General features: G+C 39.9%; 2 protein-coding genes across 2 annotated transcripts; both read left to right on the top strand.

The window, feature by feature from the left end:
* The first annotated feature begins 11,631 nt into the window (after positions 1 to 11,631).
* Positions 11,632 to 12,897, top strand: LOC114264556 (endochitinase EP3). The gene is given in 3 exon segments (XM_028205231.2): positions 11,632 to 11,665; positions 11,668 to 12,048; positions 12,231 to 12,897. Coding segments are annotated over 3 exon segments (810 nt in total). The 5' UTR covers positions 11,632 to 11,646; the 3' UTR covers positions 12,641 to 12,897.
* Positions 12,898 to 16,468: 3,571 nt separating this feature from the next.
* Positions 16,469 to 16,852, top strand: LOC114283250 (uncharacterized). Its single transcript, XM_028226069.2, has one exon. It carries the CDS (start codon positions 16,469 to 16,471, stop codon positions 16,850 to 16,852), a length of 384 nt encoding a protein of 127 aa, XP_028081870.2.
* Positions 16,853 to 24,753: the final 7,901 nt, after the last annotated feature.

Below are 24,753 nucleotides of genomic sequence, written 5' to 3' on the forward strand. Positions count from 1 at the left end.
TACCATACAGATAATTGAGATATAAGATTGTTGTTGTGTAAAGTGTAGCCCATTTGATCAGAAATTTACAGCATGTGAAAGAAGAAGAAGAACATTCAAGGGTGTAGATTGCCAAAAGAAAATACAATAATTGATCAATACAAAAATAGCGATTTATTAAAAATAACGCTTCAATTGTTCGGCGTTCCACAGATGGGGGAGGTCTCGGCCTTCCATGTCCTGAACTCGGTAAGTGCTCGGATGGGGTCTGGCTTTGACAACATAAGGTCCTTCCCACTTGGCTGCCAATTTGCCCTCAACGGGATCTTTGGTGGCAAGGGTTACTTCGTGCAAAACAAGGTCCCCCACGGCGAATTCCCTCGGTTGAACATTGCGGTTGTAATGTGTTCTCATTTTCTGTTGGTATGAGGCCCGTTTGATAGCAGTGGTTTCTCGGAGCTCTTCAATTAGGTCTAGGTCTACCCGGCGCAGCTCCTCAGTCAGTTCTGGATCCGAATGTAGAATTCTTGGGGTAGGCAGACCGATTTCCACTAGGATGACCGCCTCAGTGCCGTATGTTAAGCGAAAGGGGTTCTCCCCAGTGGGGGTTTGAGCGGTAGTGCGGTAGGCCCAGAGTACATTCGGTAATTCCTCAGCCCAGAGTCCCTTAGCAACTTCCAGCTTAGTTTTGATGATCTTGAGAAGAGAACGGTTGGTAACCTCAACTTGGCCATTGGCTTGGGAATGACCTGGGGAAGAGAAACATGGCTGGATTTGAAGTTCTGCACAGAATTTCCTGAACTTGGCATTGTCGAATTGTTTGCCATTGTCAGAGATGATGGCTTGAGGGATGCCAAATCTGTATACGATCGACTGCTAGATGAATCTGGTTGTGTTTCGCTCGGTAATTGTGGCAAGGGGTTCTGCCTCCACCCATTTAGTGAAGTAATCAATGGCGACTATGGCGAATTTGGTTTGGCGTTGGCCAGTGGGCAATGGGCCAACTAGGTCGATCCCCCATTTGGCGAATAGGTAGGGACTGCAAAGTGTGATCAATTCTGTAGGAGGAGCATGGGGGATGTTGGCAAAACGCTGGCACTTATCACATTTGAGCACGAAGTCTGTCGCATCTTGATTGAGAGTAGGCCAGAAATAACCAGTGCGAAGTATTTTGTGGGCTAGGGCCCAGGCACCCGAATAATTACCATAAATACCCTCATGGACTTCCCTCATCACATAGGTTGCTTGAGCAGGATTGAGGCATCGCAGGTATGGGCGTGAAAAACCGTGTTTGTACAAGAGGCCGCTGACAAGAATGTAGTTGGACGACCGGGCCCTGACTTTGGCGGCCTGCTGTTTGTCAGCTGGCAATTCCCCCGTTGTCAGAAATAGAAAGATGTCAGCCGCCTATGGAATAGGTTCATTTTGAAGGAAGTAGACTTGCTGCTGAGTTGGGGAAATGACAGGGTGAGCCAGATACTCGAGACAGACACCGTAGCTGAGGTCTGACTGGTCTGCCAAAGCTAATTGAGCCATTTCATCTACTTTGGAGTTTTTCGTTCGAGAGATATGTTTGATGTGGAAATTATTAAAGAGGCGAGCAAGAGGGAGTGCGATATCCCTATAGGCCCGCATTGTGTCTTCCTTGGCATCGAATTCCCCCGTGATTTGTCTAACAATGAGCTGGGGATCGCTGAACACTTGGATATGGCTAACACTAATGTCTCTGGCTAGGCGGAGACCTGCTATTAATGCCTCATATTCAGCCTCATTGTTGTTTGTGTCGAACAAGAAACGGAGAGCACATTTGAAGTAACCACCCTCAGGGGCGGTGAGGATAAGATCGGCCCCACTGCCTTCTTTGCGGGATGATTCGTCGACGTTGAAGGTCCAGGAGTGGGGGTCCTCTGCTTCAATCTGGGGTTGTGGAGGTGGGGGGGCCGTGGTCGGAGTGGGATTAGTGAATTCCAGGATAAAGTCGGCAACAGCCTGCCCTTTGATTGCCGTTCGAGGTCTGTAGGAGATGTAAACTAGCTGAGCTCGACTGACCATTGCATAAGTCTTCCGGAAAGCTCTGGTTGTTGCATTATCTTCTTCAATGGTTGGTTAGTGAGGACCACTATAGAATGGGCTTGGAAGTAAGGACGGAGTTGTCTGGAGGCGGTGACCAAAGCCAAGGACATTTTTTCTAACAATGGGTAATTTTGTTCTACGCCTCTGAGAGCCCGACTGATGTAGTAGACCGGTCGTTGGACAGAGCTGTCTTTCCTGATGAGTGTTGCACTGACTGCGGTGTTTGACACGGCTAGATAGAGGAAGAGGGGTTCGCCTGTGATTGCTTGAGAAAGTAAGGGGGGTTGGCCATGCACTGTTTCAACTGCTGAAAGGCCTCTTTGTATTCTGTCGTCCACTCAAAATTTTGCCGAAGAACTTTGAAGAAGGGGAGGCACTTGTCCGTTGCGCGGGAAATGAAGCGGTTGAGGACGGCAACTCAGCCAGTAAGCCTCTGAACCTCCTTAACCGTTCTGGATGACTGCATTTCAATTAAGACCTTGGTCTTTTTGGGGTTAGCTTCGATGCCCCGCTAACTGACCATGAAACCCAAGAACTTTCCAAATCCTACGCTGAAGGCGCATTTCTCCGGATTGAGCTTCATTTGATGCTTTCGTAGGGTGGTGAAGGTCTCTCACAGGTTAGCCAGATGATCAGTGGAGAGCTTGCTCTTGACTAGCATGTCGTCAACATATACTTCCATGTTCCAGCCTATCTGGTGATGAAAGACGGCATTGACCAACCGTTGGTAAGTGGCTCCAGCATTTTTCAACCCAAATGGCATCACACGGTAATGGTAGGTTCCCCGATTGGTGATGAAGGAGGTGTGTTCCTGGTTAGACGGGTGCATCAAAATTTTGTTGTATCCAGCGAAGGCATCCATGAAACTGAGCATTTGATGGCCGGCCGTGGCGTCAACCAGCAGATCTATGCGAGGAAGATGATAGCTGTCTTTGGGGCAAGCTCGGTTGAGGTTGGATTAATCGACACAGAGTCGTTATTTACTATTGTTTTTACGAACCAGAACCGCATTCGACAGCCATCTAGGTAGTCCACATTTGTGATAAACTGTGCCTCAAAGAGCTTATCTACTTCAGAAGCAATAAGGTTATTGCGTTCCGGGTGAAAGATGCGCTGCTTCTTGCGGATGGGTCGGAAATGGGGCTCAATGCTGAGACGGTGGGTGATGAAGGAGGGGTCAATACCTGGCATGTCAGAGTGGGTCCAGGCAAATACGTCGTTGTGCTCAATCAGGAGGGCGGTGAGGTCGGCCTTGGGCCTGGGAGGATAGTTAGCTGCTGATCTTGGCAGCTTTTGCCGGGTTGGTGGGATCGATGAGGACCTCGACAAGCTCTTCCACTAGTTCCCCTCTGACAAGCTCGTTCTCGTCTCTGACGTCGAGTCCTTCAATGATCATAGCCTCCTTAAGCTTGACTTCTTTAAGTGAGGTAACATAACACTCTCTGGCCACGATCTGCTCTCCCCTTACTGTGCCGACTCCAAGATCAGTGGGGAACTTGATGGCAAGATGGAAAGTGGATGTGATAGTTTGGAAGGCATTTAGGGCGGTGCGGCCAAGGATGATATTGTAAACAGAGGGGCAGTCGACAACAAGGAAAGTGAGTAACTTTGTGGTCTGCCGCGGGTATTCACCGATTGTGATGGGAAGATCGATGGAGCCGATGGAGGTCACCCGGTCTCCAGTGAAACTGACCAACGGGGTTTGGAGAGGAGACAAGCTTTCTTCCTCGATCTTGAGCTGGCGGAAGGCATTTAGGAAGATGATGTCTGAAGAACTGCCATTGTCGACGAGGACCCGTCTGACTTTGTAATTTGAGAGAAGGGCAGAAATGACGAAGGAGTCGTCATGGGGGTAACAGATGCCTATGCAGTCGGCTTCTATAAAGGTGATAGGCTCCATCCACTGCTTGGGCAGTTTGGGAGGGCGGTCTAATGTAGTAACTTCTTTGTCTGAGCCCTGTCTTATTTTTCTTAGTTCTGCCCGTTGAGCCGAGCGGGATGGGCCTCCACAAGCAAGCCCGCCGGCTATGACTCTGATTTCTCCAACAGGGGGGGCAAGGTTACCTTGTGCTCGAGGTTACTGTGGAGGGCGATCATGGCCAGGGTGAGGTTGTGCTGGTTGCTGGGGAGGAGTGCGCCGGCGGTTGTTTCTGAGGGGTTCGGTCCTTTGCCTTTGCTGAGGGCGGGTTTCCGTGAACCGACTGAGACGTCCCTGACGTATCAAGCCCTCGACCTGATCTTTGAGGATAACACACTCCTCGGTATTATGACCGTGGTCCTGGTGAAAACGGCAATATTTGGATTGGTCTTGCCGATTGGAAGGAGACCGTAATGGTTGGGGCCATTTTAGGGGGTAGTCTCGTTCAATCTGATTAGGGACTTGTTCCATGGGGGAATTAAGGGGTGTGTACCATTCGAACCGGCCGGGCGGTCGGGCTGTTGTCGACCGGTCGGCTCGAGAGGGTCGGTCGGTATTCTGAGGTGTTTGGTTATTGTACTGGGTGTTTTTGGTTTCTGAGTCCTTTCTCTTCTCTCTGGGGGTCGGGTTTTTGGCTGTAGGGTCTTGGCGAGCGGCTAGGGAATCTTCTGCGTTCATATATTTTTGGGCTTTAGAAAGAAGGGTTGCCATGGAGGTCGGAGGGTTTTTTGAGAGGGAGAAAAATAAATCAAATGATCGTAGGCCGGCCATGAACGCCGTGAGGATGACCTTGTCATCGTTTTCCGTCACCTGCAGGGCTTCGGTGTTGAAGCAGGTGACAAAGCTGTGCAGCGACTTCCCCTCAGTCTGATGGATGTTGAGGAGCTGGGTTCCCGGACGCCGCTGGCGCTGCACTCTAATAAAATGGCTGAGAAAGGAGTCACTGAGGTGCTGGAAAGTAGAGACTGAGTCTGCTGGCAGTTGACTAAACCAAAGTCGAGCCGACCCCTTGAGTGTCACGGGGAAAGCCCAACACATGATTTTATCGGGGAATGCATGGAGGATCATGAGGGTTCTGTAGGTCTCCAAGTGATCGACTGGGTCTATTGTACCATCAACAGAGTCGATCGTGGGCATTTTGAACTTAGGAGGTAAAGGTTTGTCCCTGATGGAGGCAACAAATAGGGAGCTGGCTGTGGTAGATGGTTTATGTTGTATGTTCTGCATGACCCCTTGGAGTTGGAGCTTCATGGCTCGGAGTTCTGCGTCCCAGAAAGGAATGTTGTCACCACCGGAAGGCAACGGTGGCTGGGCGCTGCTGGCCTCTCCTTCAGGGGTTGGTGCCGGGATCGATGGATGCGGGCCCCGGGGTGGCAGGTTTATATCTGGAGGAGGGGTTTGCAAGCCTTCCAAGTTGGGTGGATTAGGCTACTGGATAGTATGGCTCGGGGCTCGTTCTTGGTTGGGTGGGATATCTGGAGGTGGTGGATGAGGCATAGGAAGGTTTCTTTGGAGTAGAGCATTAATCAGGGCTTGGTTTTGCTCGACTAGGCGGTTAATGCTGTTGGTGAGCTCGGTGAAATACTGTGGTGGGTTATTTGGATTGGGAGGGTCAGCTTGATGATCGGCAACATTGGGGTGAGAAGCCATGGATCTAGTTGTGACCATCCACTTTCACAGGTGGTAGGAGGAGGTTATGGGAAGAGGGTCTCCGGCGACAATGAGCACAACTGGCGCGCGGAACAAAACCTTCCCACAGACAGCGCCAACTGATGATACTGCGGATTCCATACGAAACGGGTCGGACTGATCCACGCTTCCCAAATCGGTGTCCGAGTGACCAAGCCCACAAAGGAACCTGCACAAGAGTTCAACGGGAAACGAGGAGTCCCCCAGCGAACCCTCCGACTAGCAAGTTAAAGAGAGAGAGAGGTGGAATGTAGAGATAGATTAGAGTTAGAAAGCTTAACCTTTTTCTTGTCTTCGACGTCTACTTATATCCTTTGGTAATCATTTCGTTGTCCCTTCTGACCTGTCACCTTGGCCGAAAGTCTATGCTCTAGCTTACCTTGTTCATGGTGAAGGCGTTCTGTCCCAACAGAGAAGGGTTATCGCAATAAATGCTGTAAGGGGCTTCATTAATGGCGATGTGCAGCGGCAATAACTTTGCAGATCTTTGTCTGCTTATGTAGCTTGCCCTTCTCTTGCCATGTGTCTTGATGTCATTGGTTCTTATTGCTACGTGGGGCTTCAGCAATGCTGGACTTTAGTATTTAAGTTATGTATTAGGCCCTAAATGGTAGGCCATAATCTTTATGGGCTTACCCATGTCATAAACTGAAAACTGAAAACTGAAAACAAAATGGTTACCAAACAGGCCCGAAACTATGTTTGTTCACAAAGTATTGAAATTTCTTTGACTTGATTGATACAAAAACCTGCAATCTCTTGATTGATACAATGGGTATGTCTGATCCCAAAGCCAATTACCATCAAACACATCACACCCACCACCTTCTTCACTTAAGAACTCAACCCAATCATCTGTAATTTTTCCCCATCTCTCTATGCTCTCCAGTGAGTACATTGATGTTTCCATCTTGATCATTGAATTCCCAAATGAAATAAAGAATAGTTCTTGATTATTAGCATAAGCCCAAACATGCTCTCTTATCTCCTCTTCAAGATCTTGACTAACCAACACATTATCAGATATTAAAAGACCTTGTTCTCAAATGATGTTGAGAAAATAATGGTTGTCTAAAATCTCTCAACGTCGATCTAGAAAAAATTCGATTCAGAGAATTTTTCTGAATTTCCAAAAAATTTCTCTAGTTTTCGCAAGAATTTCTCTTGTTCAAATCAAAAAATTTCTTTGACCCACCAAGGAAATCAACAATTACAACCAAATTTTCAACTGACCCACACACACACACACACACACAAAATGGGAGATAAAACCCTAATTACGTCCGACCCACCATAGAAATCTACAAAAACAAACGCCCAAATCTTGGAAAAACCTCCAATGATATCATCAACAAATCCTAAATTTGACGGCACAAAATCTTAATTCGTCTCAGAAAAAAATTGAATCAATCAATTCCTACAGTGAAAGACCAAAACAAAAACAAAATAAGAAACAATACATTAAAAAAAAATTAAACAATGAAAATCCAAGGAAGGGTTCAGCGAGAATCTTAAACTTACAACCAAGACAATAAAGAAGAGATAGAAGAAACAATCAATGATGTGAAGAAAGAGACAGAGAGAGAGAGATTTACTTGGAATTGGCTGAAAACAAGTTTATCACGAAACCCTCTGAGTGTTATATTATTATATATAGAGTATATAAATAGATGTTAAGGTCTCGTATATTTGGAGTGGATTTTTTTATTGCGAGGATAACCTTCAAGGGGAAGTAACCATCGACTTGAAGCAGAATAAGTAGTCTGTTCTTCCTCTACATTTGGAAGAGCAGAAAAATGCTTAGCTGCATTACAGTCTATCCTCGACACAATAGAATGTTAGGTTGAGGGATCTTAGATATTATATAAAGGGGGATGCACCAATAAATCCCAAATTAATAACTTATGCACTGTTTAGTCCTAAAAGTTTTCTTATAGACTGAAAGGTCCCATTACAATGTTAGTAACATCAGATACAATGTTAATAACATCAGAGTCATGTTACAAACATTGGATTTCAAACATCTAATGTTCATCAAATTTCAATAATGTTTGAAAATATAGGATGAAAAACATCTAATGTTCATCAGATTTCAATAAATTTTGAAATTATAGAATGAAACATCAGATCATTTACATCATTCACATCATGTTGATGTAAAAATGGGACTAAATGGAGCATAAGAAAACTTTTAGGACTAAATGGTTCAACGTTTCAAAAACTAGGACTTATGGGTAAATTTTCCTAAAATAATATTGTAAATCTCTTCTATTATTAAAAGTGGGATAGGGTCTTTACACTAATTTTTTTTTTTTTTAAGTATTGGTAAATAATTTGTTATGATTTAGATATATGTGGGCGATCCAAAATTTTTAAAATTTAAATATTTAAAATATTTATAAAATAAAATAAAATATTTAAAATAAAAATAATAAAAATATTTTTAAAAATTATATATTTAAAATAAATAAAAAATTAAATTTTAAACATTTAAAAAAAAATACAGCGCACAAATGTAATAAATACAACACACATTAAAAAATAAATAAATATTTACAATAAAAAATATTTATTGTAAAAATAAAATTAATTTTTTTTTTAAATATTAAGAAAACTAAACCCAAAACAATTTCAAAATACAACTTAAAACTCAAAACTCTTTTCAAAACTTATAATAAAACAAGTTTTTTCTTTTCAAAACTCATCTAAAAAATTATCTTTTGAAATAAAACTCCACATTCAAAACTCAATTAAAAAATTATGATGTGTTTAGTTGGAAGATTTGCGAAGGGATTTGAAAACGGAAAGAAAAAAATAAATGAAATATAAATAAAATAAACTTATATTTCACATAATTTCATATACATTTTTCCTTTATTTTTCCAAATCCATTCACAAATTCCTCAACCAAACAAATCAAACGTTCCTTATACTCATTAGAAGTGAGATTACCATAGTCGACAAGTCAATCAAGACACACAACCTGTTAAAATTGATGTATTATTGATTGATATATGTTATGTTTACAATGAGTCCTATATATAGAAGATTAGAGGAGGTAGGTATGTAGTAGGTGGAGTAGTAGGTGGAGTAGGTGAAGTGGGTGGAGTAGGTGTAGTGGTAGGTTTTGGTAGGTTTTAACAGCCCCCTGCAAACTCAAGGGGGATAGGAACCAACCAACTTGAGTTTGGAGAGAGTAACAAAACAAGAAAATAGACTAATACATAAAATAAAAGAGAATAGGAGACACTGTATGGTCGTGTCAGACCGTTGGTGAAGACACTGGATGGTTGTGTCATAACGTGGTAGAGGACACTGGATGGTTGTGTCATAACGTTGTAGCAGATAAAGTCTGGACAGTTGACGAGGTCACACCGGACCGATGGAGAAGCTAACCGGAATCAATGTTGGGACAGTTTATGTGGTCATGTCGGACCGTTGGAAAAGTCTCACCCTCAAAAGGTGTGCCCAATCTTTCAAAAGGCGTGCCATCAAAAGGCGTGCCCAATCCATAAAAAGGCGTGCCATGTTGTCATCGAGCGCCGAGCGGCGCATGAGGCGCGTGACTGCCTTGGCTATTTAACCAAGACGGAGGCTGAGGCTGAGGTAGAGGCGAAGACAAAAAACTAGCGAAAAAAACCTCTGAAAAACTCGGCATTTGCTGAGAGAGAAACTCTGTAATACTCTGTAGCCCAGAAAATGGCCTCGTCTTCCCGTGGTCTGCTCACTCTCTTTCCCGACCTCAACGAGTCAACAAGAGAGATAACTGGTGCGGTGGCCCGTGAACCTCAACCAAACACCTCTGGTTTTGCTCCGTTGAACTTTCCGATGCGGTCTGTGGAGCAAAAAATGGCAGTGCAAACGGATATTGAGGCCAATCAGTATACATTGAAGTCATGTGTAGAGACCATGACTGCGGTCACAAACTTGTCGCACCGGCTGCAGAGTAAGACAAATGAGGTGCAGCAGTTAAACGCCCAACTGGCTCTGCTCCAGCGCATGTATAAGGATGCGCGAGCAGAGATAAGTGTGCTAAAGGCGGAAAATAAGGAGCTGAAGCGGAAGGCCACTGTGATGTTCCGATTTGGAGGTCCGCCATATGCTGTAGTGGAGGAGCAGGGAGGAGGCAACTTGCTTGGTGGTCTAGGAAGCACGGAGGCTGGGCAGTCACGGGACACCCAAGAGAAAAGCAAGAAGAAGAGACCCGCATCAGAGTAGAGAAAAAATCCCACTGTGGGTGTGGTTGTGTTGTTTTTGTTTGTTTGTTTGTTTTTTTTTTTTTTTTTGGGGGGTGTAAAATGGTGATCGGGGTGAGCCCCGACATGAATAAAATGAGTTTGGTGTACAGTCCTTTTTTTTTTTTTTTTTGTCTTTTTTTTTTGTTACGCATACCCATGTTCTCCGGAGAGAAGGCGATGGATCGCACAGACATAAACAGAGAGGTAGTGGGAGAAAATAAAGGAGAAAAGAAAATAAATTTGAAGAGAAGATGAGTGGAGAGAGGGTGTTATGTTTAAAGAAAAGAAGAGTGAGTGGATAAGATTAAAAGAAAAAAAAAAAAAAAAAACGAAAAGAGGGGGACAAAAGTTGGTGTCTGGGTGTGAGTTGGGCGGTGGTAGAAGCAAAATAAATAAATAAATAAATAAAAAGAAAAGAAAAGAAAGAAAAGAAGAGAAGCACCCGGTGGAAATATTAAAAAAAAAAAAAAGTGTGGTGGGTATGTATAAGAAAGATGGTTTGGTGGGAGAATATTTTAGAATGAAAAAAATATAGATAATATATTTCTTTCTGTCCTGAAGAGAAAAAGCTGAAAAAGAGGGAGGTGGTGATGAACTTGTACGTGGCCCAACTTTTAACAGACCCAACTTTCGCACACGTGGGCATGAACTTGTAGTCCCAATCTTGGAACGCGTCAAGTGCGAATGGACCAAGACCAGAGATATCCCCAGTTAGATCCTGCTCCTCAAAGGACAGCTTTGCTAGAGCTCCGTTAGCATCTGTTCCAGCAACGATGCAGACTGAGCTTGACGCCCTTCCTCTCCCCATTCACACAGTCAAATCCACAACCAGTTCGTGCCAGAGAGAGAGAGACCAGGTGCAGAGAGAGAGAGAGAGATTGCTTAAACCGAGATCGCAGACCCAGTTTGGACTCTGAGGACGCGACGTGGTTTGGGTGATACTGATGTTGTTAAGTTGCCAGATGGGTTTGAGGACAGAATGAAGGGACGCGGGGTGGTGTGGACGAGCTGGGTGCCTCAACTCAAGATACTGAGTCACGACTCAGTGGGTGGGTTTTTTTTTTTTTTTGAGTCACTCTGGGTGGAGCTCGGTGGTTGAGGCAATACACTTCGAGAAGGCTCTTATTTTGCTGATTTTCTTGGCATAGCAGGGGTTGAATGCTAGGCTTCTGGAGGAGAAGAAGATGGGATACTCGGTGCCCAGAGACGAGCAAGACGGGTGGTTTACGAGGGACTTAGTGGCCGAGTCACTGAGATTGGTGATGATGCTCTGATCTTGAAGGTGAATGTTGAATTGGGTTTAGTGGCAGTGGAGTCAAGGTATGTGTAGAGGTTCGACGGGCGGCCAAGGCGAGACTGCCGCCCGCCTGTGAAGCAGGATGACTAGGTTGTTAACCTTGCTCTGATACCATGTTAAAATTGATGTATTATTGATTGATATATGTTATGTTTACAATGAGTCCTATATATAGAAGATTAGAGGAGGTAGGTATGTAGTAGGTGGAGTAGTAGGTAGAGTAGGTGAAGTGGGTGTAGTAGGTGTAGTGGTAGGTTTTGGTAGGTTTTAACACAACCAAAATAAACACGATTTCTCATAATTGAATGGGTCTCCTCTTCAATTCGAAAGCCACCTTACAATACACTGATTTTTCCTAGCACCTTCCATTGTTGAGTCTATAAATTCTCTCCCAAACCTTACTTTCACACCACATATCTCCCTCCATTCCAACACACTTTCTTCTTCCAAAAATGGTATTCCTCACTTTAAAAACACCTTCCTAACACTAATCATCCTGGCCGGAGTAGTCCTGCCAGAAATCGTAGTGGGTCAGAATTGTGGTTGTGCTACAGGATACTGCTGCAGCCAGTTCGGTTATTGTGGCCAGGATGCTGACCACTGTGGTACAGGGTGCCAATCAGGGCCTTGTACCGGTTCCAATGGTCTGTCGGTTTCTGATATTGTGACACAGGCATTTTTCGATGGGATAATCAATCAAGCTCCTGCTGGATGTGTCGGGACAAGCTTCTATACCCGGTCGGCATTTCTTAATGCTCTCAGTTCTTTCTCTGCTTTTGGTACCATTGGAACTACTGATGATTCTAAGCGTGAAATTGCTGCTTTCTTTGCACATGCTACTCATGAGACTGGATGTAAGATTTCAACATAATTTCTTTGCCCCAATTTCACTCATCGGTCTTTATGTCTATCTATTTATACATGTTTACTTTTGATCTAGACAGTTTGCCACTAGTGATTTATGTGCACTGAATCAATTAATTTTTAAAGAAAATCCTGAATTTGACACCTAAATCATTTTTTTTTCTCCTTGCAGATTTTTGCAACATAGATGAGAAAAGCCCAAGCTCAAACTACTGCGATCCAAAATATACCAAGTACCCATGTGCACCAAACAAGAGTTACTATGGAAGAGGTCCTCTTCAGCTGTCCTGGAACTACAACTACGGTCCTGCTGGAGATTTCATTGGATTCGATGGACTAGCCAACCCGGAAACTGTGGCAACAGATTCACTTGTATCGTTCAAGGCGGCCTTGTGGTTTTGGATGCAAAATGTTCACCCTGTAATGACTACTGGACGAGGGTTTGGTGCAACAATCCGAGCAATTAATGGTGACGTTGAATGCGATGGAAAAAAACCTGATCTTGTGACTGCCCGCGTTAATCTCTACACTAACTATTGCAGCCAATTTGGTGTTGCCCCTGGTGATAATCTCAGATGTTAGTTCACCAAAGCTGGCTCTTCGGTACCATCTAATTTTGGGTACATGGAAAAAAGAAAATAAATAGTAGTATGTTTGTTTGTATTATTTTTTCCCTGTAATAATACCATTAGCATGGATGAACAAGAGGTTTAGGTACATGTTTGGTCATGGCCTAGAGGGAATAAATCAAATTTATTGTTTAGTTGATGCTGAACAGTATTAATTGTTGGCTTCTTCAAGAAATAATAAATCAACATGATTTTAGTACATAGACAAAATGATTGTGACTTGAATTTTATTGATTTGAATCAATCTGTGGAAATTAAAAACTTGAACCTCAGAACCTGTCCCTAGAATTCTGATAAACACAGCATGCGAAATGCATTAAATCAATATTATGAGCTGAAATTAGGAAAAATCCTCTACAAAATTTGTGAAATCTCCAAAGCAGAATTTCAAAGATTATACATGCTTGGATATTAAAACAAGCAAAGTAATGGATTTGTGAATAATTCATCTTTGGAAGTGGAAGGGGATATCCCGCCTAGGAGTGTCAGAAAAATGATGGAATCGAATCGTCTGTTTTTAAGAACAATCGAAATTCTGTTTTCAATCTGTTTTTTGTTTCACATTTGGAAATTTTTATACCGATACAAATCGAATCAACCAAAATATTATACAGAACAACTTTCACATGTTTTTTTTTTTTTTTTCATTTATTCCTAATGTGGAATTCTAGAAGTTTTCATCTATTCCCTTAGCTGAACCACTTAGTTGGCTGAACCACTTGTCTCGTATTCTTCAATTTTATTTATTTTTTTGTGGTCTTCTTTGTATGATTTATGAATGATTGTTAATTAGAAAGACCCTTTTAAAAAAATGGTCAAGTCTAATGGTAGGATGAATAACTAGGATTGAAAATGTAATCAGCTAGAAATAGTTTTTTGTTTAAAAAAAAAAAAAAAAAAAAGTCATACAACATGATAATTAGGTAGGACTGTTGTAATTGGAAAACATGTCCCCTAGAATTCTCTGATTAAACAGAGCATGAAAACCCATTAAAACAATATTACAAGCTGAAAGTAGGAAAATTTCTCTACAAAATCAGAATATCCAAAGCAGAGTTTCAAAGTGTAAACATGCTTGGAGAGGAGTCTTGATATAATTACGTAATAATATAGCTTTGAAAGTATGAAATTAAAATGAATAATAGAATTTTTTTAGAAGAAAAAACACCACCACATAAATAACAACATATCCAAAAGGTACCAGAAGTCAGTCAACAACTCCATGATCCGACTCAACAAATGCTCACTATGACCCGTTCCTATTGTGTTGACCATTAAACACAAGAAGATAAGATCAACATAACTCTTTGAAACTTCACAGTGTATTTTACTTTTCTTGAGCATGTAAAAGACTTTTAATTTCTTGCTCTTCCTCAGTCTTAGTCATAGGTATATAACGATGAGTCATATAACGGTCACATAAGGATTCTGGCCATAAACTATATATATATATTTGCTTGGTGCATGTTACTAGATTGCTTACGTTTGTTTGTTTAGAAATCTGTAGTGGTTTCTTCAAGCTACTTAAATATTTATTATTGTAATCAGAATCAAACTTGTATCGTCGAAAGAAAATATAATTTTAGGCCTCCCCAACTTGATTCAATGACTTTATTTGAAAGCTTAAAAAAGGGCACAATTTACTAATAGTTCATGTAGTTTCTTTCAAGTTTCAATTAAGTTTCTATAATTTTAATTATAATAACAGTTTCATGTAATGTAGTTTCTGTAAGAATATCTATAAAGTGGCCCATATGCCACATGCTTGTTTTATTTATTTATATTTTATATATATATATTTAATCAGTTTAATGGGTAACTAACATATGTCCACTATCTCATATGGTGGTTTCATGGAAAGTTACAACTTCCTGATAGTGGGAAGTTATAAGGAGTTATACTTGGATATGGGTCCAAGCCTATCTATATATATGTCTGTGATAGCCATCAAACACAGACGTTGTCTTGTGAATAGAATAGGCTTGAAACTTTATTCCTTCTACTTTTTCCATATGGTTCTGTAAAAGTGTTCTGTGAGTGGGTTTTGTTTATATATTCAAGATTTGATCATTCAAGGATAAAAATTCAAAGGTTTGAACATCATGGCAGGAGGTATTCTTCTTTCTGAATTAAAATTGTTTTAATTCTCACAATTGGTATCAGAGCCACCTTCTATCCTTGTTGTTTATCGTTATTGTATGTTATGGAGACCAAATCTTATTGCGTTCTGTTTTATGCACTTGCTGGGCCTCTATTCCGTTATCATTTCGACATGATAATTTTTTTCATTTGTTCGATTTGTTTTGTTGGCTATAATATATTATTATGTTTTACACTTCCTAATATTTTAATTAGTCTGAGCACACCACGTCTCTGCTTTTAGCCCTTTGTTTATTTTCTTCTGTCAAGGAGGTTTTGGAACTTGCAGGCCATCATACTTTTGAAAATAAAATTAATAGTCTAATTCTTAATAGTGAAGTTTCAGTCAACATGGTGCCATCATTATACGTGACTTGTGATTGTGCCATATAGTTTAACATTATTTAAAGTTTGAATTATTAGAATGAATATTCATTGTTTGATTCATCTTTATATATATATATATATATATATATATATACATGAAACTTGATGGATTAAAATATTAATTTGATGTCTATCAAAGATGAATTATTGCATGATGTATTACTTAGAGGGATTAGTAGAATTCATTCTATTATGTGATTGTAGTATTTACATCTAAAATTACTCATGTTCTGAATCTATTTCATTTTGGAGAATTATTGTATGTCGTTAAGTATTGATTTCTATTTATTGACAAACATTATAAAAAATAAAAATAAAAATGAAAAATCGTGTCCTCTTATTTTGTGTAAATTCTAGAAATTATCATATTTTATTTGGATTTATTTGGTTTATTTTAAAAGGCATAAAAGACTTGAATTTATTTCTAGAATTTTCATAAAGAAATTTTAACATGTTGTTAAGGATGTTTTGTTTATTCTAGTTGCATGTTTAAATAGTAAGCAAATTCAATTGAATTTCATGCAGTGAATTATAACATGTTCTTTTAGTTTTATGATTTTTGAGATTCATTGGCATGTTATCTAAAATAATGTAATATTATATTACATGTATTAAGGTAATTATTTATACATTGAAAATTTATGTGAAATAAGAGCATGTATACATTATGTATTGGACTTATGGAATTTATTTCCAACTTCTAAGCAAAATCTAATCTAAGGTTGAATTACATGGGTTTTGGTCTTGGGATTTTCATGTGATATTATTATGATTGCATGTATTATGTGCATTAAAGATTATGTACTTGTTGTGATCATATGGATTTGCTCACATTAATAAATTATGCCATAATTAAAAAGATTAGATTTTTTTTTAAGATTAGCCACAGCATCTTAAAAAACATAAAGATGTAGTGATCCTCAGTATTATGATCACATAAAGTTAAAATTTGATTTGGCATTTTTCCTATTGCAATTATGTTTTGTGAATAATTTCTTGGTCTCACAGGAAAGTAATTATTTACGAAATTTAATCGGAATAAGATAATGGATTGGGTATTAAAAGGATTGAACACTCTAAACCCACAAGTATGAGTTTTCTTTTCCTTAAATATTTCAGAACCCATTAGTCTTATTATAAAGAAATAGCAAATCTAATACAGTTTAGTGACCTCTACCCACAGGAAAGTTTAGATTTGTTGCTGAATTTGACATTGGTTGATTCAAACTATAGTTATTGTTTTAAAGCATTAATAATGTTCTTGGTAATTGTAGTGATTTCTACCTCTGTACTATCTAATGAGTCTTCTTGTATTCCACTCTTGAACGGTGATAATTTTTTGGACTGGAAGGACAAAATCCTTCTAACATTAGGGTGCATGGACCTCGATCTGGCACTTCGTGTGGATGAACCTCCTGAACCCACAGATGAGAGTTCCGTTGCAGAAAAGAGTGCTTATGATAAGCGGGAGCGATCTAATTGCTCAAGCCTAATGCTCATAAAGTCACATATCAGCCAGAGCATTAGGGGCTTAATCCCACCATCTGATAAGGTCAAGAACTATATGAGGGCTATTGAAGAGCAATTTGTTAGTTCTGACAAAGCATTGGCAAGCACCCTAATGAACAAACTATCATGAATGAAGCATAAAAATTCTAGGAGTGTGCATGAGCACATTATGGAAATGAAGGACATTGCAGCTCGTCTTAAGTTTTTAGAGATTGAGATTTCCGAGTCATTCCTTGTCAATTCCATACTCAATTCTCTTCCTGTGGAATATGGAGCATTCCAAATTTCTTACAACACACAGAAGGAAAAATGGTCTATCAATGAACTTTTGACCATGTGTGTTCAAGAGGAGGAGCGATTGAAGCATGGAAAAGTGGAAAGCGCTCATTTAGCAACACATAAAGGAGGGCAATGGAAAAAAGGGCAAAAGTGGTTAGAAATGGAAGAAGCTTAGTAAAGTGCCATTTAAAAATCATGGCAATAAGGATGCATGCTTATTCTGTAAGAAAAAGGGTCACATGAAGAAAAACTGCCCCAAGTATAAGAAATGACTTGAGAAGAAAGGTAATATCATATCTCTTGTGTGTTGTGAATCTAATTTTGTTAATACTCATCAATATGATTGGTGGATTGATTCAGGTTCTACCATTCACATTGCTAATACCATGCAGGGTTTCCTCGGCCTAAGGAAATTGGTGGGAAGTGAACAAGGCATCTATTCAGGCAATGGGATGCGTTCGCACGTCAAAGTTGTTGGAACTTTCAAACTTGTTTTAAAGAATGGCTTTGTTCTGGATCTTGAAAACACTTTTTATATTCCATCTTTTTCTAAAAATTTAATTTCTGTTTCTAGACTAGTACCGTTTGGATTTGAATTTGAATTTGTTGGTGCAAATTTTAGTTTGTTTAAAGACTCTGTTTTTGTAGGATTTGGTAATTTAATTAATGGTTTGTACAAATTAAATTTGGATCCTATTTTTGAACAAAATCTTTTAACCTTGCATAGTGATATTGGCATTAAGTGTAATATTGTTGATGAGTCCTCCTCTATTCTTTGGCATAGGAGATTGGGACATATCTCCATTGAGAGAATAAAGAGGTTGGTTAATGATGAAGTCCTTCCGACTCTTGATTTTACTAACTTTGGTATTTGTGTGGACTGCATAAAGGGAAAGCAGACCAACAAGACCAGTAAAGGTGCCAAAAAGAGTGAGAAAATTCTTGGAATCATACACACTGATATTTGTGGACCATTTACTCCACCTTGTCTGAATGGTCAGAGATATTTTATCTCATTTATTGATGACTTTACACGATACATGTATCTCTACCTCTTGTTTGATAAGGCCGAGGTATTTGATGCCTTTAAAGTTTATAAAGCAGAGGTAGAGAAACAAACAGAAAAGAAAATTAAAATTGTGAGGTCAGACAGAGGTGGAGAATATTATGGGAGGTACACAGAATTGGGACAATTACTATGTCCATTTGCTAAGTTCCTTAAGGAATAAGGTATTACTGCACAATATTCAATGCCTACAAAACCACAACAAAATTGTGTCGCTGAAAAAAGGAACCGAACACTTATGGACATGGTAAGGAGTATGCTTCGTTACTCCAATGTGCCTATGAATTTATGGAGTGAAGCTTTGAAAACCGCTATGTATATCTTAAACAGGGTTCCATCCAAGGTTGTTCCCAAAACACCATTTGAGTTATGGAAAGGATGGAAGCCAAGTTTAAGACACTTACACGTTTGGGGTTATCTAGTTGAAGTGAGGATGTATAACCCACATTTAAAGAAATTGGACCCCAGAACAGTTAGTGATTTTTTCATAGGCTATGCGGAAAACTCCAAGGGCTACAGATTTTATTGTCCTTTAAATTCACTTAGAATTGTTAAAGCCAGAAATACTAAGTTTATTGAGGAAGTTGACCCTAGTAGGAGTTACCCTCAAAAGATAGAGTGGAAGGAATCACGAGATCTGGATACAACACCCATGAATATAGGTGAATTAGTTGTCTTTCAAGATAATCAACCCGATATTCTTGAAAATCAACCAATTCAAGAACTTCCACCACAAGAGAAACAAGTCAACATAGAGCCTGTAGCTCAAGTCCCAATTGAGACTACAGAATTTAGGAGATCCTCACGAGCCAGAAAGTCAGCAATTTTTGGTGATTATTTTGTTTACTTAATGGAGTTTGATTTTAACATCGGACCTAAAGATGATCCTATTTCATTTTTCAATGCCATGAATAGGGATGATTCTAAATTATGGTATGATACCATGAAGGAAGAGTTGGAATCTATGGCTAAGAATAAAGTTTGGGAAATTGTCGAGTTGCCTAAAGAAGTTAAAGCTATTGGCTGTAAATGGGTCTATAAGACCAAGAAAGACTCAAATGGCAATGTCGAATGATATAAGGCCAAACTCGTAGCTAAAGGTTTCACTCAAAGAGAAAGCATCGATTATCATAATACCTTTTCTCCGATTTTAAAAAAGGATTCATTTAGAATTATCATGGCATTAGTGGCTCATTTTGATTTAGAGCTGCGTCAAATGGATGTGAAAATGACATTTTCTGAATGGGAATCTTGAGGAAGAAGTATACATGGAGCAACCTGAAGGTTTTTGTTTTGATAAAGATAGTTACTTAGTTTGCAAGCTCAAGAAATCTATATATGGACTAAAACAAGCTTCCCGATAGTGATATTTAAAGTTCCACAATGTTATTACTTCATATGGTTTTACGAAGAATGTTGTGGACAACTGTATATACTTAAAGGTTAGTGGGAGCAAATACATTTTTCTAATTCTATACGTGGATGACATTTTACTTGCATCTAATGATTTGGGATTGTTGCATGATACTAAACCATTTCTTTCCCAAAAATTTGAAATGAAGGATATGGGTGAAGCTTCTTATGTCATTGGCATAGAGATTCACATAGATAGGTCCAAAAAGACATTAGGATTGTCTTATAAAGCCTACATTGAAAGAATTTTGGAGAAATTCAAGATGAGTGATTGCACTCCTAATGCAACGCCCATTTTAAAGGGTGACAAATTCAGTTTAAGTCAATGTCCGAAGAATGAGTTGGAAAGGAACAAATGGTTAGCATTCCCTATGCGTCTGTCGTAGGCAGTTTAATGCATACTCTGGCTTGTACACGACCTGTCATTACATTTGCAGTTAAGATGCTTGGAAGATACCAAAGCAATCCAGGAATGGAACATTGGAAGATTGCAAAGAAAATCATGAGATACTTAAAGGGAACCACTACTATAAAAACAGTTAAAGATCACACTTTGACAAATGAAAATATCTCACTTTTATTGAAAGTGTGATAAAAAAAATTAGATTAATATTTTAATCACGCTTGATTTGATTAAGTGTGATAATATTTATTTTTATATCACTTTTCAATTATGATTATTTATATTTTTTTTAATCACACTTTCTAGTTAATATGGGATTATATTTATTTTTTATATTACTTGTCAATTAAGTATCATTATATCTTTTTTAGATTTATTCTCTGTATGTATGATACATACCATGGTTTTGAAAACTGGACCGGACCGGCCGGTTCGACCGGTTGAACCGTCGATCGGTCGGGGTTCCGGCATTGGAATTTTTTTTTCTTTGTTTTTTTTTTTTCCTTATGCACCATGTCAAACAAAAGAAGCTGGCGTCCAAATTTCCTTCTCCTCGTACTAATCTTACACCTCCTCAAACACTGCCATCTATCTAGGAAACACCAAAGTTACACCAGACATATTAATAATGAACACACCTCCCATGCCACTTTACAATGATCACATCAGTTCTATTTACCATGCCACTTCGTTGGACACTTCCCAACACGTGTCGCCATGTCAGACACACATCCAAATGTGTCCTGTTATTATTTTTATACCTAGACACACTTCGGACACTTGAGGTACATGCATGTCCATCGCTTAGACACACATGAAACACATTACAATTTTGAAGAAAATAACCTAAGATCCTCTTATAAAAGAAAAACAAAGAAAAATTATATTTATCAATCCTTCCTCCTTTAGATGTTGGGAATTAATCTCATGTTACATTTTATTTTTTTTTAATTATCTTTGAAAGCAATATTTATATATATGGCATGTAATAAATATGTAAAACCATATATCTTACATATACCTCAACATGTCGTATCCATATCATATTGTGTTGGTGCCTCCTAGAATCAATAAAAATTAACCTCAAACTTTCTACGCTTGAAAGCATCTAGGTCTGCCCTCTCCCCTCAAAATCCACTCATTTGTAATATGAACTAACCCCAAACATTTAGAATTGTGATCAATCAACTATTGCAAAGCCCCAGTATTGTTTATTGATCAGAATTGGACCATAAAGGGCTTGTTTGGTTTGTTTCTTAGAAAAAAATTAATTTGATAAAAATAAGCATCAAAAAGATATTTTTAAATTTTTAAAAATTATTTCTGACCTCCCAAATGAAAATTTTATATAAAAATGACAAGTGTTTTAAATTTTTTATTTCTTTCACCAAATTAACTACTAATGTTTTAGAAAAAAAAAAAATCTGAAACAAGTTTCTAGAAGCCAACCAAACATTGCCAAAGACTTTGAAGTAGTCAATCTAAAATAGTCCACCTATCTTCCCATCAACTTTACATTGCACGAGCTCTCAAAAATTTTTAACACCACACCACATCAATCTCCCAATCATGCAATGACTTTGGAATCGAACATCCCATGTTATCATCACCCTTAACCTTATTCAGTCTTCCATGAAGCATACGTACCCACCACAACCCCATATAAAGAAGGTATGCTAATCCATAACATGGAACCCCACCTATACATGTACCAGGGTTACCTTATCACCTGTGTGAGTCGATTTCTGACTACACTGCCAAATTAGTACTCAGCTGGAGAACACTGGTAGAATAAATTAAGCCCGAACAACCTGCTACAAAAAGGAGAGATTGCGGCGGTGGTTTGTTCACCCGGGGGCACTCCGACGATCAAGTCAATTATCTGTCAAAGATAGCAAATGTGCTTAACTCACTATTCAGAATACCAAAAAGCGTACCTTAGACACATGAGGGTGTCTCTCTTTTATAGCCAACACAAACCTAATCCCAATAGAAGCCTAACTTCAATAGGCTCTGGATTACTACTAATCTTGGACTCCCAATAGGATTGGGATAAACTCTCTAAGAGTCTTATCTTTATCCAAACTGAAGTCCTCTCCCAATCTAGGACTCTTGTCTCTTATTCGCTTATCCCGGATTCCAGTATTCTCACAGATAACCTCGGCCTAGCCGAGATTACCTCGATATCATGTCCAAGACACGTGGCACCTCGGCTGACACTTCGGTGACAATGTCACGTGTTTTCACTCAAAAATTATGTCCCCACAATTGCCTCCTAGGTTCTATTACCTCAGCATCCTGAGGTGATGGAACCGATTTCATTTCTTCCACTTACCACATCGGCTAAGCTTACTTTATCTTTCATTACCGAGGTCATCATTCATTGGCCCCATACAACCAAGACCTGTAATCTGTTTTCATCAATGCCTTAGAACAAATAATCTAGTCGGTTCAAATTATTTAGCCGAGATTATCCTCATAGCCGAGGTTTTTGCTTCATTTAAACCAAGAACTTCAAGAGTTTCAACACGCGTGTGAGCTGTTACACACAATATTTCAACCGTTTCTGCCACGCATCTTTCCCTTACTGGATCGTACTTGACACGCACCTTTAAGTCTCCTTGCGTCTGCGTGCGCCATCTGACAAGCACGTCGCCCTAGGCACATTGATTGCAATTTTGCCGCCATTTCGTGGTTTTGATTAAAACCACTTCTCTCTCTCCGTCTTTTCACTTTTTTACCATCATATTCGTGCAAACTCTCTCTCTCTCTATTCTTCCCAATCCGTCATTGTTTTCAAGCTCTCAAGCTCTGCAACCACTTTCATTCTTCCCTTCTGGCGAAGCCTTTGCTGATCTTTTCCGGTTGCTTCCATAATTTGACTCCGACGTACTCAACACCGACTTCATTTTCTTCGGTGAGTCACTGTTCCTCCTTGTTTCTATTTCTTGTTTCTCCTCAAACTGTTACGTTTATATTCTGCTACTGTGACTTTATTCATGTTCTTGAACCTTCATTTGTGCGTTGAATTCAATCATGTATAAGGGCATGTTTGCCTCATGATTTTATTTTTGCCCAATCTTTTCCTGTATATACACATTGCTTACATATCTGTTGATTTTTGCCACTGTTCTTAACCTTACACACCTACACAAACTTTATCACTATTTGTGATTCTGAATCATTGTTCTTGTGTCTGTTTTCTGTGTCTTTTCTAGATTCTTGCCTTCAATCTTTGTTTGCCTAGACTTGGGTTTGGGATTTGTCATAAAACTCATGAATCTTAGGGAAAACTGAAACGAATTGCCCTTAGATTCTTACAAATTCTTACCACAGCACACTTTTAGGTTTTAGCCAAGGTCCTTCAAACCTTCACAAAACACTTCCTTCTGAAATCCAACACCTTCCCCCAAGCCGACATCATGGGCATGTGGAGGTGTAGGGTAAACACCCCAACTAAGTTAGAATTCTTCAGGTAGGAGTTTGACATCCCGACCGACATCCATCTCAAGTTGGCTGGGGAGGATGACTCCATCATGCCCACAGTCGACTCCATGCCCTTCCCAGTTATAGCTTTCATAGAGTGTGGACTTAGGCTCCCTCTTGACATCCTTTTTCCGAAAAGTCCTCCATTAAAACAAATTGAACCCAATGCAGCTCGCCATCAACTCTTACCGAGTTATCAATGGCATAATAGCCTTAGCCAAAAAAGAGAACGTTAGGGTTACTCTTGCCGATATCCAGTACTGCTATATCATGTGTGGCCTCAAGTTAGAAAAAGGCTACATCTACTACCTCAAACCAAGGTCCACAGAATACAAACTTGTTGCCGACCTCCCAGACTCCAACAAGGGAGCCGGGGACGATTACTTCATTGTCTCGGGCAACTAGGAGTTCGCTCCAGATAAGGACCTTCACCTCTACCCTCTTAGTCGAACAGTATTCGTAGAGGATAATGGTAAGAGCTAAGTGTTACACTCACTTGTTTTTCAAGTCTTTAATACTTTGTTCTTTCTGTATGTTCTAACGTTTGTTTTTCTTGCAGCTCTTCCACAGCCGCCAAAAGACTTCCGTAAGTCCTTCTTCCCTAGCAAGGACTTCAAGAAGCAGTTGGATTTACCAGTTTAGAGGCGGAGAGCTCCCTTATTGCTCAACTACATCCCGACATACAAATCCGTTTTGCCCGACGTCCCGAAGAAGAATAGCAAGTCTCCTCCTTCCACCACAACTCCACCAGCAACTTCATCGCCCCGGCCAGATTAGGGATCAACTTCCGATCTAGCTAAGGGACCATCAACCTCGACTCCACATCTGATCCCTCCATCTCAACGCAAATGCTGACTCCGAACTATAATCGCTGCCAAGATGGGTCGCAAGAAAGCAGTTGCAGACAATCTTCTGGCCGACATCCCCGACACTGCCAATGCTCAACCTTCTCCATCCTAGTCTCAACCAAAGCCAAAGCCCAAGAGACTGAAGAAGGCCCAACCTAAGGCAACGATGACTCAGATTGACATTGAGGACACCTTGCCAATTTCAAAATTGGGCGAGAGCGAGAAGACCTCCTCCGCTGCCGAGAAGAGGCCCGCCGAGGCCGAACCATCCCAATCAACGCAGTCGAAGAGGCCGAGGTCCGAATCAGCTACAACCTCGGGCTCTCTGAAATCTAATGCCCCCTGGGCTCCCCCCATTACCATCGAGGATCAACTCTATTATGTTTCATGGAATTGGGTACGGGTGTTGTTGCGGGTATGTATGTGAGTGTCTGATTCAACTAATTCTCATGTTGAGGACACCTATACAATAAATACTTATTTTATTTTTTAATGGTAAAATGATGTTTACAAACTAAAAAATAGCATTTGAGTAT

This window comes from Camellia sinensis, chromosome 6 (genome assembly GCF_055761805.1).
Source record: "Camellia sinensis isolate YWXY chromosome 6, ASM5576180v1, whole genome shotgun sequence".
In the NCBI taxonomy this organism is placed as follows: Eukaryota; Viridiplantae; Streptophyta; class Magnoliopsida; order Ericales; family Theaceae; genus Camellia; species Camellia sinensis.